This window comes from Triticum urartu, chromosome 2A (genome assembly GCF_056163025.1).
Source record: "Triticum urartu cultivar PI428250 chromosome 2A, HENAU_Tu73, whole genome shotgun sequence".
Lineage (NCBI taxonomy): Eukaryota > Viridiplantae > Streptophyta > Magnoliopsida > Poales > Poaceae > Triticum > Triticum urartu.
Genome location: NC_141874.1, coordinates 40,709,432 through 40,726,668, shown reverse-complemented (window position 1 = coordinate 40,726,668; position 17,237 = coordinate 40,709,432). Strand labels below are relative to the sequence as shown.

Below are 17,237 nucleotides of genomic sequence, written 5' to 3'. Positions count from 1 at the left end.
TCCCACCGGGAGTAGGATTCCCCCCCTTTCCTAGTTGGAATAGGATTCGGGAGGGGGAAAGAGGAGAGAGAGAAGGAAGGGGGGCGCCGCCCCCCTCTCCTTGTCCTATTCGGACTAGGGGGGAGGGGCGCGCGGCCCAGCCCTGGCCACCTCTCCTCTCTTCCACTAAAGCCCACTAAGGCCCATATACCTCCCGGGGGGTTCCGGTAACCTCCCGGTACTCCGGTAAAATCCCGATTTCACCCGGAACACTTCCGATATCCAAATATAGGCTTCCAATATATCAATCTTTATGTCTCGACCATTTCGAGACTCCTCGTCATGTCCGTGATCACATCCGGGACTCCGAACAAACTTCGGTACATCAAAATGCATAAACTCATAATATAACTGTCATCGAAACCTTAAGCGTGCGGACCCTACGGGTTCGAGAACAATGTAGACATGACCGAGACACGTCTCCGGTCAATAACCAATAGCGGAACCTGGATGCTCATATTGGCTCCCACATATTCTACGAAGATCTTTATCGGTCAGACCGCATAACAACATACGTTGTTCCCTTTGTCATCGGTATGTTACTTGCCCGAGATTCGATCGTCGGTATCTCAATACCTAGTTCAATCTCGTTACCGGCAAGTCTCTTTACTCATTTTATAATACATCATCTCGCAACTAACTCATTAGTTGCAATGCTTGCAAGGCTTATGTGATGTGCATTACCGAGAGGGCCCAGAGATACCTCTCCGACAATCGGAGTGACAAATCCTAATCTCGAAATACGCCAACCCAACATTTACCTTTGGAGACACCTGTAGAGCTCCTTTATAATCACCCAGTTACGTTGTGACGTTTGGTAGCACACAAAGTGTTCCTCCGGCAAACGGGAGTTGCATAATCTCATAGTCATAGGAACATGTATAAGTCATGAAGAAAGCAATAACAACATACTAAACGATCGGGTGCTAAGCTAATGGAATGGGTCATGTCAATCACATCATTCTCCTAATAATGTGATCCCGTTAATCAAATGACAACACATGTCTATGATTAGGAAACATAACCATCTTTGATTAACGAGCTAGTCAAGTAGAGGCATACTAGTGACGTTTGGTTTGTCTATGTATTCACACAAGTATTATGTTTCCGGATAATACAATTCTAGCATGAATAACATTTATCATGAAATAAGGAAATAAATAATAACTTTATTATTGCCTCTAGGGCATATTTCCTTCAGTCTCCCACTTGCACTAGAGTCAATAATCTAGATTACACAGTAATGATTCTAACACCCATGGAGCTTTGGTGCTGATCATGTTTTGCTCGTGGAAGAGGCTTAGTCAACGGGTCTGCTATATTCAGATCCGTATGTATCTTGCAAATCTCTATGTCTCCCACCTGGACTAGATCCCGGATGGAATTGAAGCGTCTCTTGATGTGCTTGGTTCTCTTGTGAAATCTGGATTCCTTTGCCAAGGCAATTGCACCAGTATTGTCACAAAAGATTTTCATTGGACCCGATGCACTAGGTATGACACCTAGATCGGATATGAACTCCTTCATCCAAACTCCTTCGTTTGCTGCTTCCAAAGCAGCTATATACTCCGCTTCACATGTAGATCCCGCCACAACGCTTTGTTTAGAATTGCACCAATTGACAGCTCCACCGTTTAATGTAAACACGTATCCGGTTTGCGATTTAGAATCGTCCGGATCAGTGTCAAAGCTTGCATCAACGTAACCATTTATGATGAGCTCTTTGTCACCTCCATATATGAGAAACATATCCTTAGTCCTTTTCAGGTATTTCAGGATGTTCTTGACCGCTGTCCAGCGATCCACTCCTGGATTACTTTGGTACCTCCCTGCTAGACTTATAGCAAGACACACATCAGGTCTGGTACACAGCATTGCATACATGATAGAGCCTATGGCTGAAGCATAGGGAACATTTTTCATTTTCTCTCTATCTTCTGCATTGGTCGGGGATTGAGTCTTACTCAATTTCACACCTTATAACACAGGCAAGAATCCTTTCTTTGCTTGATCCATTTTGAACTTCTTCAAAACTTTGTCAAGGTATGTGCTTTGTGAAAGTCCAATTAAGCGTCTTGATCTATCTCTATAGATCTTAATGCCCAATATGTAAGCAGCTTCACCGAGGTTTTTCATTGAAAAACTCTTATTCAAGTATCCTTTTATGCTATCCAGAAATTCTATATCATTTCCGATTAGCAATATGTCATCTACATATAATATCAGAAATGCTACAGAGCTCCCACTCACTTTCTTGTAAATACAGGCTTCTCCAAAAGTCTGTACAAAACCAAATGCTTTGATCACACTATTAAAGCGTTTATTCCAACTCTGAGAGGCTTGCACCAGTCCATAAATGGATCGCTGGAGCTTGCACACTTTGTTAGCCCCCTTTGGATCGACAAAACCTTCTGGCTGCATCATATACAACTCTTCTTGCAGAAATCCATTCAGGAATGCAGTTTTGACATACATTTGCCAAATTTCATAATCATAAAATGCGGCAATTGCTAACATGATTCGAACAGACTTAAGCATCGCTACGGGTGAGAAGGTCTCATCATAGTTAATCCCTTGAACTTGTCAAAAACCTTTTGCGACAAGTCGAGCTTTGTAGACAGTAATATTACCGTCAGCGTCAGTCTTCTTCTTGAAGATCCATTTATTCTCAATTGCTTGCCGATCATTGGGCAAGTCAACCAAAGTCCATACTTGTTCTCATACATGGATCCCATCTCAGATTTCATGTCTTCAAGCCATTTTGCGGAATCTGGGCTCACCATCGCTTCTTCATAGTTCATAGGTTCATCATGATCTAGTAGCATGACTTCAAGAACAGGATTACCGTACCACTCTGGCGCGGATCTTACTCTGGTTGATCTACGAGGTTCAGTAGTATCTTGTTCTGAAGTTTCATGATCATTATCATTAGCTTCCTCACTAATTGGTATAGGTGTCACATAAACAGGTTTATGTGATGTACTACTTTCCAATAAGGGAGCAAGTACTGTTACCTCGTCAAGTTCTACTTTCTCCCACTCACTTCTTTCGAGAGAAACTCTTTCTCCAGAAAGTTTCCGAATTTAGCAACAAAAATCTTGCCTTCGGATCTGTGATAGAAGGTGTATCCAATAGTTTCCTTTGGATATCCTATGAAGACACATTTCTCCGATTTGGGTTCGAGCTTATCAGGTTGAAGCTTTTTCACATAAGCATCGCAGCCCCAAACTTTCAGAAACGACAACTTTGGTTTCTTGCCAAACCACAGTTCATAAGGCATCGTCTCAACGGATTTTGATGGTGCCCTATTTAACGTGAATGCGGCCGTCTCTAGAGCATATCCCCAAAACGATAGCGGTAAATCAGTAAGAGACATCATAGATCGCACCATATCTAGTAAAGTACGATTACGACGTTCGGACACACCATTACGCTGTGGTGTTCCGGGTGGCGTGAGTTACGAAACTATTCCACATTGTTTCAAATGTACACCAAACTCGTAACTCAAATATTCTCCTCCACGATCAGATCGTAGGAATTTTATTTTCTTGTTACGATGAGTTTCAACTTCACTCTAAAATTCTTTGAACTTTTCAAACGTTTCAGACTTATGTTTCATTAAGTAGATATACCCATATCTGCTTAAGTCATCTGTGAAGGTGAGAAAATAACGATATCTGCCACGAGCCTCAATATTCATCGGACCACATACATCTGTATGTATGATTTCCAATAAATCTGTTGCTCTCTCCATAGTACCGGAGAACGATATTTTTGTCATCTTACCCATAAGGCACGGTTCGCAAGTACCAAGTGATTCATAATCAAGTGGTTCCAAAAGCCCATCAGTATGGAGTTTCTTCATGCGCTTTATACCAATATGACCCAAACGGCAGTGCCACAAATAAGTTGCACTGTCATTATCAACTCTGCATCTTTTGGCTTCAACACTATGAATATGTGTGTCACTACTATCGAGATTTAATAAGAATAGACCACTCTTTAAGGGTGCATGACCATAAAAGATATTACTCATATAAATAGAACAACCATTATTCTCTGATTTAAATGAATAACCGTCTCGCATCAAACAAGATCCAGATATGATGTTCATGCTTAACGCTGGCACCAAATAACAATTTTTTAGGTCTAATACTAATCCCGAAGGTAGATGTAGAGGTAGCGTGCCGACTGCGATCACATCGACTTTGGAACCATTTTCCACGCGCATCGTCACCTCGTCCTTAGCCAATCTTCGCTTAATCCGTAGTCCCTGTTTCGAGTTGCAAATATTAGCAACAGAACCAGTATCAAATACCCAGGTGCTACTGCGAGCATTAGTAAGGTACACATCAATAACATGTATATCACATATACCTTTGTTCACCTTGTCAGCCTTCTTATCCGCCAAATACTTGGGGCAGTTCCGCTTCCAGTGACCAGTCTGCTTGCAGTAGAAGCACTCAGTTTCAGGCTTAGGTCCAGGTTTGGGTTTCTTCTCTTGAGTAGCAACTTGCTTGCTGTTTGTTTTGAAGTTCCCCTTCTTCTTCCCTTTGCCCTTTTTCTTGAAACTAGTGGTCTTGTTGACCATCAACACTTGATGCTCCTTCTTGATTTCTACCTCCGCAGCTTCCAGCATTGCGAAGAGCTCGGGAATAGTCTTATTCATCCCTTGCATATTATAGTTCATCACGAAGCTCTTGTAGCTTGGTGACAGTGATTGGAGAATTCTGTCAATGACACAATCATCTGGAAGATTAACTCCCAATTGAATCAAGTGATTATTATACCCAGACATTTTGAGTATATGCTCACTGACAGAACTGTTCTCCTCCATCTTGCAGCTATAGAACTTATTGGAGACTTCATATCTCTCAATCCGGGCATTTGCTTGAAATATTAACTTCAACTCCTAGAACATCTCATATGCTCCATGACGTTCAAAACGTCGTTGAAGTCCCGATTCTAAGCCGTAAAGCATGGCACACTGAACTATCGAGTAGTCATCAGCTTTGCTCTGCCAGACATTCATAACATCTGGTGTTGCTCCAGCAGCAGGCCTGGCACCCAGCGGTGCTTCCAGGACGTAATTCTTCTGTGCAGCAATGAGGATAATCCTCAAGTTACGGACCCAATCCGTGTAATTGCTACCATCATCTTTCAACTTTGCTTTCTCAAGGAACGCATTAAAATTCAACGGAACAACAACACGGGCCATCTATCTACAATCAAATATAAACAAGCAAGATACTATCAGGTACTAAGTTCATGATAAATTTAGGTTCAATTAATCATATTACTTAAGAACTCCCACTTAGATAGACATTCCTCTAATCCTCTAAGTGATTACGTGATCCAAATCAACTAAACCATGTCCGATCATCACGTGAGATGGAGTAGTTTCATTGGTGAACATCACTATGTTGATCATATCTACTATATGATTCACGCTCGACCTTTCGGTCTCCGTGTTCCGAGGCCATATCTGTATATGCTTGGCTCGTCAAGTATAACCTGAGTATTCCGCGTGTGCAACTGTTTTGCACCCGTTGTATTTGAACGTAGAGCCTATCACACCCGATCATCATGTGGTGTCTCAGCACGAAGAACTTTCGCAATGGTGCATACTCAGGGAGAACACTTCTTGATAATTAGTGAGAGATCATCTTATAATGCTACCGTCAATCAAAGCAAAATAAGATGCATAAAAGATAAACATCACATGCAATCAATATAAGTGATATGATATGGCCATCATCATCTTGTGCTTGTGATCTCCATCTTCGAAGCACCATCGTGATCACCATCGTCACCGGCGCGACACCTTGATCTCCATCGTAGCATAGTTGTCGTCTCACCAATCTTATGCTCCCAGGACTATCGCTACCGCTTAGTGATAAAATAAAGCATTACAGCGCGATTGCATTGCATACAATAAAGCGACAACCATATGGCTCCTGCCAGTTGCCGATAACTCGGTTACAAAACATGATCATCTCATACAATAAAATTTAGCATCATGTCTTGACCATATCACATCACAACATGCTCTGCAAAAACAAGTTAGACGTCCTCTACTTTGTTGTTGCAAGTACGTGGCTGCTACGGGCTTAAGCAAGAACCAATCTTACCTACGCATCAAAACCACAACGATAGTTTGTCAAGTTGGTGATGTTTTAACCTTCGCAAAGACCGGGCGTAGTCACACTCGGTTCAACTAAAGTTGGAGAAACTGTCACCCGCAAGACACCTATGTGCAAAGCACGTTGGGAGAACCGGTCTCGCGTAAGCGTACGCGTAATGTCGGTCCGGGCCGCTTCGTCCAACAATACCGCCGAACCAAAGTATGACATGCTGGTAAGCAGTATGACTTATATCGCCCACAACTCACTTGTGTTCTACTCGTGCATATAACATCAACACATAAAACCTAGGCTCGGATGCCACTGTTAGGGAACGTAGTAATTTCAAAAAATTTCCTACGCACACGCAAGATCATGGTGATGCATCGCAACGAGAGGGGAGAGTGTGATCTACGTACCCTTGTAGACCGACAGCGGAAGCGTTAGCACAACGCGGTTGATGTAGTCGTACGTCTTCACGGCCCGACCGATCAAGCACCGAAACTACGGCACCTCCGAGTTCTTGCACACGTTCAGCTCGATGACGATCCCCGGACTCCGATCCAGCAAAGTGTCGGGGAAGAGTTCCGTCAGCATGACGGCGTGGTGACGATCTTGATGCTCTACCGTCGCAGGGCTTCGCCTAAGCACCGCTACAATATTATCGAGGATTATGGTGGAAGGGGGCACCGCACACGGCTAAGAATATGATCACGTGGATCAACTTGTGTCTCTAGGGGTGCCCCCTGCCCCCGTATATAGGATCAAAGGGGGGTGCGGCCGGCCAGGAGGAGGGCGCGCCAGGAGGAGTCCTACTCCCATCGGGAGTAGGATTCCCCCCTTTCCTAGTTGGAATAGGATTCGGGAGGGGGAAAGAGGAGAGAGAGAAGGAAGGGGGGGGGGCGCCACCCCCCTCTCCTTGTCCTATTCGGACTAGGGGGGAGGGGCGCGCGGCCCAGCCCTGGCCACCTCTCCTCTCTTCCACTAAAGCCCACTAAGGCCCATATACCTCCCGGGGGGTTCCGGTAACCTCCCGGTACTCCGGTAAAATCCCGATTTCACCCGGAACACTTCCGATATCCAAATATAGGCTTCCAATATATCAATCTTTATGTCTCGACCATTTCGAGACTCCTCGTCATGTCCGTGATCACATCCGGGACTCCGAACAAACTTCAGTACATCAAAATGCATAAACTCATAATATAACTGTCATCGAAACCTTAAGCGTGCGGACCCTACGGGTTCGAGAACAATGTAGACATGACCGAGACACGTCTCCGGTCAATAACCAATAGCGGAACCTGGATGCTCATATTGGCTCCCACATATTCTACGAAGATCTTTATCGGTCAGACCGCATAACAACATACGTTGTTCCCTTTGTCATCGGTATGTTACTTGCCCGAGATTCGATCGTCGGTATCTCAATACCTAGTTCAATCTCGTTACCGGCAAGTCTCTTTACTCGTTTCGTAATACATCATCTCGCAACTAACTCATTAGTTGCAATGCTTATGTGATGTGCATTACCGAGAGGGCCCAGAGATACCTCTCCGACAATCGGAGTGACAAATCCTAATCTTGAAATACGCCAACCCAACATTTACCTTTGGAGACACCTGTAGAGCTCCTTTATAATCACCCAATTACATTGTGACGTTTGGTAGCACACAAAGTGTTCCTCCGGCAAACGAGAGTTGCATAATCTCATAGTCATAGGAACATGTATAAGTCATGAAGAAAGCAATAACAACATACTAAACGATCGGGTGCTAAGCTAATGGAATGGGTCATGTCAATCACATCATTCTCCTAATAATGTGATCCCGTTAATCAAATGACAACACATGTCTATGATTAGGAAACATAACCATCTTTGATTAACGAGCTAGTCAAGTAGAGGCATACTAGTGACGTTTGGTTTGTCTATGTATTCACACAAGTATTATGTTTCCGGATAATACAATTCTAGCATGAATAATAAACATTTATCATGAAATAAGGAAATAAATAATAACTTTATTATTGCCTCTAGGGCATATTTCCTTATAGTGTGTCAGTGATTAAATAGGTTTAACAGTGAGTTATTCATGTTATTCTTGCTTCTCTTATTTCGCGAGCCCTGACACATTACCGTTTGTTCCCAACTCAATCCAATAGTTAAGTCGAGAACGTCATGGACAATGACAGGTCGCCATTCAACCAATGCTCCTTAAAATGATATAAACTACCACTTTGAACATCTGTAGCAATTTGGCAACATATGTAGTTATCACTGGAGTTCTTTCTACATGTTGTTTATCGTGATGTATCGTTGTTTATTTCACTAGATTTAGTAAAGCAGAGACATTTTGAACTTTCCACCTCCATCATTCTTTTGCCGACCACTGAATTAGTTTTCTCCACTAAGTCGGAAATAAAGCTACCAAAAAATCCCTTAAGTTTAAGAAGAAACCTTTACAAACACAACCAGGTGCTGCCATTAGTGGGCAAGGTATACTATTGTTCTCGTTTTCCTTTAATTTTTTATTTCTATGACCCAGAGTACTCTTTTATATATATATATATATATATATATATATATATATATATATATATATATATATATATATATATATATATATATATTCTAAGTGTACCTTTTTGTAGTGTCCAGTTCTTATTTCCATCATGTATGCTACGTTTTCAAGTCTTTAAGAAATAACATATTAATAAATTGTGCATGACCACCTCTTGTTTTTTTAGTGTTTATGTTTTCAAGGAATATAGGTAGTTTTAACTTACAGGAAAAATCCGAATATTATTTTTGAAGCAAAAGAGAGCCACTAGGCAAGTCCCATAACAGAGGAGACCCGGGGGTCTAGGCGCCTGAAACCCTAGGAAAATCGAGAGAGGTGGTTGTGAACACTTTGCACTCAAACAACTTTTATATATTCGAGTTTTTTTTGTTTCAAATTTGTTTTTTTCATTTGCAAAAAATCCCAAAATCTCGATAATTGCCATTGTCTGTTAGGACAAAAATCCCTATAATTTTTAGAGGTGATTGTTTTTCTAAATTTGGCATGTGCATTTTTATTATGTGTAGCATGACAATTTTCCCATGTTTTAGAGTGCCCCCATGGCAGTTTTTAATTAGAGCATTGCATTTAAATAATTATCTACATGACATTTGTATTATTAAAAGGATTGCAGTTTTATTTTTTAAGAGCATGGCATTTATTATTAGTAACAATTGTAGTTTTTATTTTTTTTCTAAATGATGACATTTTTCTAACTAACCATGGATTTTTTAATTATTAACAGGTGGCAGTTTTATTTTTGAGAGAATGTCATTTTTATTATTGTTGACATGGCATTTTTGCGCGTATTTTTCTAATTCATGGCATTTTTCTTATCAAAGATGGCAGTTTTTGTTTTTATCTGGAAGATGGCAGTTTTTAAGTTTGGCATGGAAAAAAAAGCAGATCACTCAAAACTATTTTGTTTTTGTTTTAAAGCTGTATTTTTTAGGGGGGGTTTAAAGTTGTAATGTGGCAATTTTAAACAAGAAAAACACTTTAACTGGGCCTTTTGGGTCTGGGGGGTCGCGCTGGGCTGGGCCTGCCTGCTGGCGAAAGAGCAAAAACGGTCGCTGGGAGGCAGCCCCCCCTGGCGATCGAACGCCAGATATTGACGTCGAAAAAAAATAACCTTCCGGCCGATGGATCTCCTCTCCGCCGCCTACGGCGCCACCTCCGACGACGACGCCGACGCCGCCCCGCTTCCCAGCTGGTCCGCCACGGCCCTCCCCTCGGTCGCCCCGCCTCCCCCGAAGCGGCCGCGGTGGGAATCTCCCCCGTACCCTGGGTACCCACCACCACCTCCCCTCCCCTCCCCGCGACCGGCCCCACCCCAAGCCGCGCCGCCGCCACTGGCTGGCAGAAGGTACGTCTCCAAGAGGGAGCGCGCCCTCCTGGCGGCATCCCAGCCTCCCGTGGGCTCCGCGGCACTGCTTCCTCCGCCGGTGGCGCCGGAGTTCGACTCCCCAGGTGAGGACGCCCTTGACCCCCTTCTGACAGCCACTGCAGAGGTTGGATAAGACATTCCGAGTTCCTTGTCGCGGTTAGATTGGCAAAATTGATGTCCGAATATGCATTGTGACCAACAACATTGATGTCAGAAATTTTTACACTGCTCAAGTGAGATTCTCGTGTCATCCATGTCAAGATAAAATCGAGCTTTCATTCGTCAATAGCATAATGCAAAATTTAGTATCGACCCGATCTTGTCTATTTACATACCGGTAGTTAATGGTTGAACTTGAAACTGTGTGAGGAATTGTGGAGAATTATTGTGTAAATGTGAATTAAAAGCTCTGAATTGTTAGCTGCTGTGCAAGAAAACCGAAGCCCTGTTTTGTCCCTTGTAGTGATATTTTGCTCATATGAAGCATTGGTGATGATGACTCAGTGAATTGCGAGTGATGCAAGTGTTATCTTAGTTTTTTTTTCTTGCTTCTTAAACACCATTTATGTTCCTTGCTCATGTGCTCTGTGCTTCTTATTGCAGTTGTTGGATCTTTTGCTGATTCAAATATTCGAGCTGATGTTTTGCATTCTTTACGGTGCCAACCAAAGCCTGGATCAAACAGCAGTTCACCTTTGAAGCTCTCAGTGTCTTTGATGGGTCACACTAAAGCAGTCAATTGTGTGGATTGGTCACCGAGCCATGGTATGTAGGTAGTCTCTGTACTTTGATTTAACTTTTCGCATTGACTTATATTGACCAAATTATAAGTAACACCTCTTATAAATGATGAGGTGTGGAGCGTTCTCTGGGATTATGCGTTACATGTTTAAAACAAATGTAGGATTCTAGCCTTTTGGTTTTTGATTCACAATAAATTTTTGTATTATGACAAACTGGTCTTCTAACATGAAAAGAGGATGGTATACTAACTAGTGAAGAAAGGACATGCAATACATGTCTTCATTATAATGACAGCAGTTGTGAAGTCAAGGTTATGATGAACCTGGCAAAGTATTATCTTACATATTATGACATTCTCTTAACCCACAAGTAAGAAGTCGGATAAGGTTCTATTATTCATGGGAACAAAGTTGGAAAGTATTCTGTTATTCAGATAGTTGAAGTGTATATCTTGATGTTGTGTTGCTCAATTCCATAGATATATTAAGATCCTTTGGTATGTCATACTATCATGTTCCACTCTTAACTACTGCTACCAAGTGTGATGCATGAGATGACTTGATGGTAATTTTGTAATTTACATATTGATGTACACAGTTTCAGGATAATCCTGCTCTCTGTTTTTATTCTATTCAATTAGAACATTATTGCCAGCAGATACTCACCAAGAAGCAAATTCACAGGACATCTTCTTGCTTCTGCTGGAATGGATCATACAGTCCGCGTATGGAACGTTTGGAACAGAGGGGATACTACTGCTCGAGTTTTAAAACATCATACTGCTGCTGTAAAGGATGTGAAGTGGTCCCATCATCGGCCCTTCTTACTTTCCGGGGGGCTTGATTGTTCCTCACGACTAGTTGACCCCGAGGTGGGAAAAGAAATCACGGTATTCAAGGAGGATCAACCAGTGGAGGTCATCAAGTTCAGTCCAAGCAACTCAAATCTCTTCCTGTCTGGTGGGTCCAAGGGTTCCCTTAGGCTCTGGGATATTCGAACTGGCTTGACAACTAAAGAGTTCAACAGAAGTCTTGGCACCATCCTCGACCTTGACTTCAGTGCTGATGGGAAGCAGTTTATCTCTTCAACCGACACAACCAGAAGTAATGTTAGTGAGAACACTATAATTGTATGGGATATATTACGAGAAGTTCCTCTATCTAACCAGGTAACAGATTTTTGTTTTTTTTATATAGGTTAGTATCTATCTTCCTTCCAGTAGATCATGATGTTTTCCCCATTTGTATGCACACACATTCAAGTTAGGCATATTTTGATGATTGAAAGAAAGGAGAAACGATCCTTATTTAAAATGCTTGTTTGTTTACTGGTTATATTTGCCTCTATCTTACCCATGAAGGTATTTTCACCTGTATAGCTCATTTTTGTCAAGCATAGCTGCAAATTTAGTGTCTAGAAAGAAAAACATGTCTGTAGCCTCGAATATACTATGATATTAATATAATTTGATTAATTGATCACAACTGATTACATGAAGTTATGTGATGTGCTTTTATAACATAACAACTGATCTGATATGAACTGAACTCAATGTCCTAATGCAAAATGGACTATCTAACCCAATTTATGTACGCTATAACATTTATCCCTATATTTCACTGTGTTTGGCATGGATACTTTTAAATTAACACTTCCCTAACCTAATGCCTTCCGACTCTCCAGCAGCTGCAAGCTAGTCCTATCCACTGACTCTCTTTGCAGTTTGGAGCTGATAAACCGTGCTGACTGAAGTACTCATAACAAATTTTTTTTGTTTGACTAAAAGTTCCTGTTTCATGTTGATGAATCTTGAATTATTTATCAAAACTGGGTGTTTCAGGGAACAAGTTTTGCAAAAAATTGAACTGTGTTTGAATAATTACACTGGAACTTGACACGAATCCCACCCTGTATCACAGGTTTATACAGAAGCATTCACCTGTCCTTGTGTGAGATACCACCCATACGAAGCTTCTTTTGTCGCGCAATCCAACGGCAACTACATCGCTATTTTCTCAGCAAGGCCACCATTCAAGCTAAACAGGTACAGGCGGTTCGAAGGACATGGAGTGTGGGGCTTTCCGATAAAGTGCAGTTTCTCTTTGAGTGGGAGGGAACTTGCATCTGGTTCGTCCGATGGCTGCATCTACTTTTATGACTATAAGTCCTCGAGGTTTCTGAGAAAGATCGAAGCCTTCAAAGAAGCGTGCACTTATGTTGCATACCACCCTGTACTACATAATGTGATTGCTTCATGTGGGTGGACTGGTGAAATATCTGTTTTCGAATGAAAAACACTGATCCTTGCAGTGTTCTGCGGGATTTCTAACTGCAGTTTCAGTTTGACCTATCGCTACAAGCTTAGCCTGTCTTGTGTTCGGGTAATCGTGGACATCATTAGTTGCAGTGGGTTGGTTAGATGGGAACACATTTGGTCATCATCCGATCACAAGAACGCAATTGGGAATTGACTACTGAATGTGTACCAGGTGACATCTTGAAAACTTCTGAAGCTGCAGGTGGTGTGGCCTACATTTTATTGATGGAGTAGGATGATTTGAATCAAAGGTAAAATGCACCGAGTCATTTGACTTCTTCAACGGGCTCACTTTACTCCTCTCAAACTACCACATGTTTGATTCCTTTTGAACTCTGCAGGAGATGCAGCGGTGGCGAGGCCATTGCTGGCAAGGTGCCCCTGTCCCTATATTCTGCTCCTTAATGCTGGGATTTTCGAGCTGCGCCATGCCAATTATCCCCTCTTCAGGTAGGGTCTTTCGGGATTTTTTTCTCTCTTGCATCTTTGTGCTAAATCAATCGAATGATTGGACCTTAGTTATTCACACAATGCAAGAAGGAATAACCAAACGGTCCCATCAATAACTCATGAGCGGAAGAATACACGATCACAAATCTGATGAAACATCGATGAGGGCTGCAATTGACTGAATATATAGTTTCGCAAACTTGATTTTCTCATCGGAGGCTGAATTATAAAAGCAACATGGAGGTCCCTCATGAACACACATACCATCTTATTGAAACAAAGAAAGAAAAATACGTTAGTAAATTTGATGGATTATTATAGATTACATGAAGTTACATGATGTGCTTTTATAGGATCAAAACTGATGTGACTTGAACTGAACTCAACCCCCTAATTCGAAATGGACTACATAACCCAGTTTATGTACTCTATTTCATGCATCCTGGTATTGCACTTTGTTACGGTGCGATGTGGGAGTCAGGGATGGCGGCGCAACGCACTCGCTCTATGTGCTCCGGTGCGCGGGTGCCCTGTCCGGGATAGAAGGGAGAGAACGATGGCGCGGGAGCATGGGCTCCTGTGACTCTGGGTGCCTGGATGGAGTGCGAGTAACCAGGGCAGTTGCCAAGTTGGCGTACCGAGGCATGTGCCATCAGCATGAAAATAATGGGCAAACGCATATGCTGGGGGAAGAATACCCTTAATTAACATATGGGCAATGCTACATGTCCGCCGGTGGATAATCTGAAAAGATCCACCCCGCAGCAGATCTGGTCCATCCAACAGCCTAGCCTCGTCCTCGTTATTGCAACAAAGTTAGGCCTATTTGGTTTATAAGTCCTAGGACTTTTTTTAGTCCCAACTTATAAGTCTCAAGTCCTAAAAAGTCCCTACCTGTAAGTTTCTATAAGACCATATTACAACTATAAGTCCCTATAAGTTCCTCCTTAAGAGTCTTATTTCATAAGTCCCAAATGCCCACTTTAAGTCCCTACAAGTCCCTCCTGTTTGGTTTAGATGGGACTTATAGGGACTTATTTAAGTCCCTACACCAATAAGTCCCTGTAAACAAACACCCTCTTAGTGTTGCAAAATCGTTTCCAATTAGTCCTGGCCATGGCTAGCCTGGCCCGAACGACCCGACCTGACCTTGCCCACGGGCCGGGCCCGGGCCTATATTTTGAGCCCGTCGGTCGGGCTGGGCTTGGGCCCGTCATTTTCGCCGTTTAAGGAAGAGGTCTGGCCCGTGGCCTGAGGCCCACGGGCCTTTAGCGTGATAGGCCGGGCTTGGGCCTGATTTTTAAGCCTGATGGCCGGGCCGGGCCTGGGTTTTTTGCGTCGGGCTTTGGTTGGCCTGGCCTGAAGCCCGGCCCAGCCCGACAGATGGTCAGGTATATCTCCAATAGAGCTCATGGTGCATAATTCAACAGAAATTGTGTTGCAGTTTTTTTTTGTCTTCACTTATTTGCAACATAGATGATGTTGCAGTAGGACTTTTGCAACATGGAGGATGCTACACAAATTAGAGGTAGAACATCAATCCAGATCCTGCAACATTCGAGTTGTTACGGTGGGCAGACTGCAACAAGGGCTCAATTGCAGAACCATAAGAGATAATAGGTGAGTCCACGCAGGGCATCCGTCGCACGGATGAGGCGGGGGACGCTTGTGTGCGATCCGCCCGTTGAAGCCAAGCATTTCCGAAAAAAGGTAAACAAATAGCTTCTACAGTATTATAAAAAAAACTATGTTCTATTGCAACCAACTCAGGTAATAGCTCAACTCTCAATTTTTTTGACTAGACTAGTTAATCATAAAATAGTGACCCGTCTAATAAACACTTGACTGTCCTATATTTTTTTAACTAGACTATTAATCTTAGAAAACTGACCTGACAGGCCTATATTTTGAAGCTAATTAATACACACTAGCTGCAATGCCCTGGACAACAAGTGCCTTCTTACTGCGGCACCTGCCATGACGATACTTGATCGTCCTGCGGAGATCATGAGAACTCCCTGCATCCAGCAACTCGAGCGTCTTGTGACTCCGAGGATCCGAGCTCCTCCCAACGCGCAGCAGGCATCAGGCGTACAGGCCGACGGCATAGCAGTTCGCGGTCACCACCCCTTGCGTCAACGTCTCCGTGCTCGGGTCATATATCTGCAGCGCACCGTCACGGGACCCATCCATCGACGACCAGACGACGTCTTCCCATCGTCCGGCACCCGCAATGGCTTCTCGAAGCTGACTCCCTCGAGGCCCGCCATGGGGATCTTGTATAGCGCGAACCACTTACGATTCTCCACGTCAACGTTCATCCAGAACCATAGCCTTACAACAGAGGTGCCTTTGTCGCGATGGGCCGCGACCAGGAAGCCGTTGACCTCCGCCAGGCTCCTGTCGGTGTGATCGGCCTCGCGCACGCCAGGCAAACGGCTGCCATGCTTCGGTGTCGAGGTCGAACCCCGTGATCACGTGCTCTTCTGACTCGTGGCCGTGCTGGCAGGACTCCATGGGGAAGCAGGCGACCCCCCTGACGACGGCCATGTTGCCGTGCCACCTCCGCACCATAACCTCGGGGCTCCCTCTTTCTTCCACCGCCTACCGCCATTGCTTCCCAGGGTCAGCGCCAGGGCCACCTGGTTGTACCAAACATCACCCCATCTACACTGCGCCTTTTGCGGACAACGATGGTCAGGACCTTGTACTCTCCTGTGGAGGGCCCCCTCCCGAGCGTGCACGTCAGGGCCCCGCGTGGCCAGTCGGGAAGGCGGCTGCCGCGCCGGTGGCCATGTCGAGCACGCGGAGGCGCTGGTCCATCCTTCCGACGAGGCAGGCCAGCTCGCCGTTCGCGCACATCCCGTGCAGGGAGCACTGGTCCACGGCGGTGTGGCCCCTTATCTTCTTGACCACGTTGCCGATGGTGTCGAGGAGGTCAACGTCCTCCTGGAGCTGCACCCCCTCAAGGTACAGGAGGTTGTCGTCGTCGGCTTCGTTGTCATCAGTGGGCGACGTCGTGGAGAGGTCCGGTAGAGCTATCTGGCATGTCCAGGGACATGACACTATCGTCAACGGCGATAGCGACGTCTAGGCCGCCGGCGATGGAGGCCGCTACGGTGACTTTGGTCTCGGTAGCGGGATCGGAGAGTAGGTCGCCATCCTTGGCTACCGGGACGAGATCATCAGGTCTGCCGGCTTGCACGTCGAGGGGCTGTTCGACGGCGTCGACGAGAGGGTCCATATGGATTGATCGGCCCCGGGTTACTTGTGGCTCGTATGTGGAAACGAGTCGACAAGCTTTTCGAGGCGCACAATTTTTTGTCATACGGAGAAGAGACTCGTCTACTTGTATACACGTACAGCAGAAGGACGTAGCACTTGTGCAATAGCAAAATATGAATCGGCCGGTCTCCTAGCTAGTGGTGATTCTGTTCGCGTGGCTCACTCTAACTCTGGACTAGCTACGGTACATAAGGTAACTATAACCTGCAATCTTTGCATACTTATATGCAACTCTGTCTGTGCACTTGTCCAACATAAATCCATGCAACATGACATATGACACGGATACAAACACTAGTGCCAACTTCCAACAATCGTCACATGACACACGT

At 44.1% G+C, this 17,237-nt stretch overlaps 1 protein-coding gene across 2 annotated transcripts; it reads left to right on the top strand.

The window, feature by feature from the left end:
• The first annotated feature begins 9,820 nt into the window (after positions 1-9,820).
• LOC125535325 (Transducin/WD40 repeat-like superfamily protein) lies at positions 9,821-15,963 on the top strand. Of its 2 annotated transcripts, XM_087542926.1 has the most exons (6): positions 9,821-10,192; positions 10,713-10,874; positions 11,537-12,021; positions 12,773-13,421; positions 13,512-13,620; positions 15,109-15,963. In XM_087542926.1, exons 1-4 carry the CDS (start codon positions 9,865-9,867, stop codon positions 13,142-13,144), a joined length of 1,347 nt encoding a protein of 448 aa, XP_087399052.1. In that variant the 5' UTR covers positions 9,821-9,864; the 3' UTR covers positions 13,145-13,421; positions 13,512-13,620; positions 15,109-15,963. The 2 variants fall into 2 exon arrangements, with proteins under 2 accessions (XP_087399052.1, XP_048554335.2); XM_048698378.2 differs by having other exon boundaries at positions 13,512-15,963.
• Positions 15,964-17,237: the final 1,274 nt, after the last annotated feature.

Bases quoted from the DNA above. Each gene is read 5' to 3' on its own strand.
- LOC125535325 (XM_087542926.1), top strand. From the start codon at position 9,865: ATGGATCTCCTCTCCGCCGCCTACGGCGCCACCTCCGACGACGACGCC. The intron at 10,193-10,712 runs GTGAGGACGCCC...TTCTTATTGCAG, and splicing joins GCCGGAGTTCGACTCCCCAG to TTGTTGGATCTTTTGCTGAT. The intron at 10,875-11,536 runs GTATGTAGGTAG...GCAAATTCACAG, and splicing joins GGATTGGTCACCGAGCCATG to GACATCTTCTTGCTTCTGCT.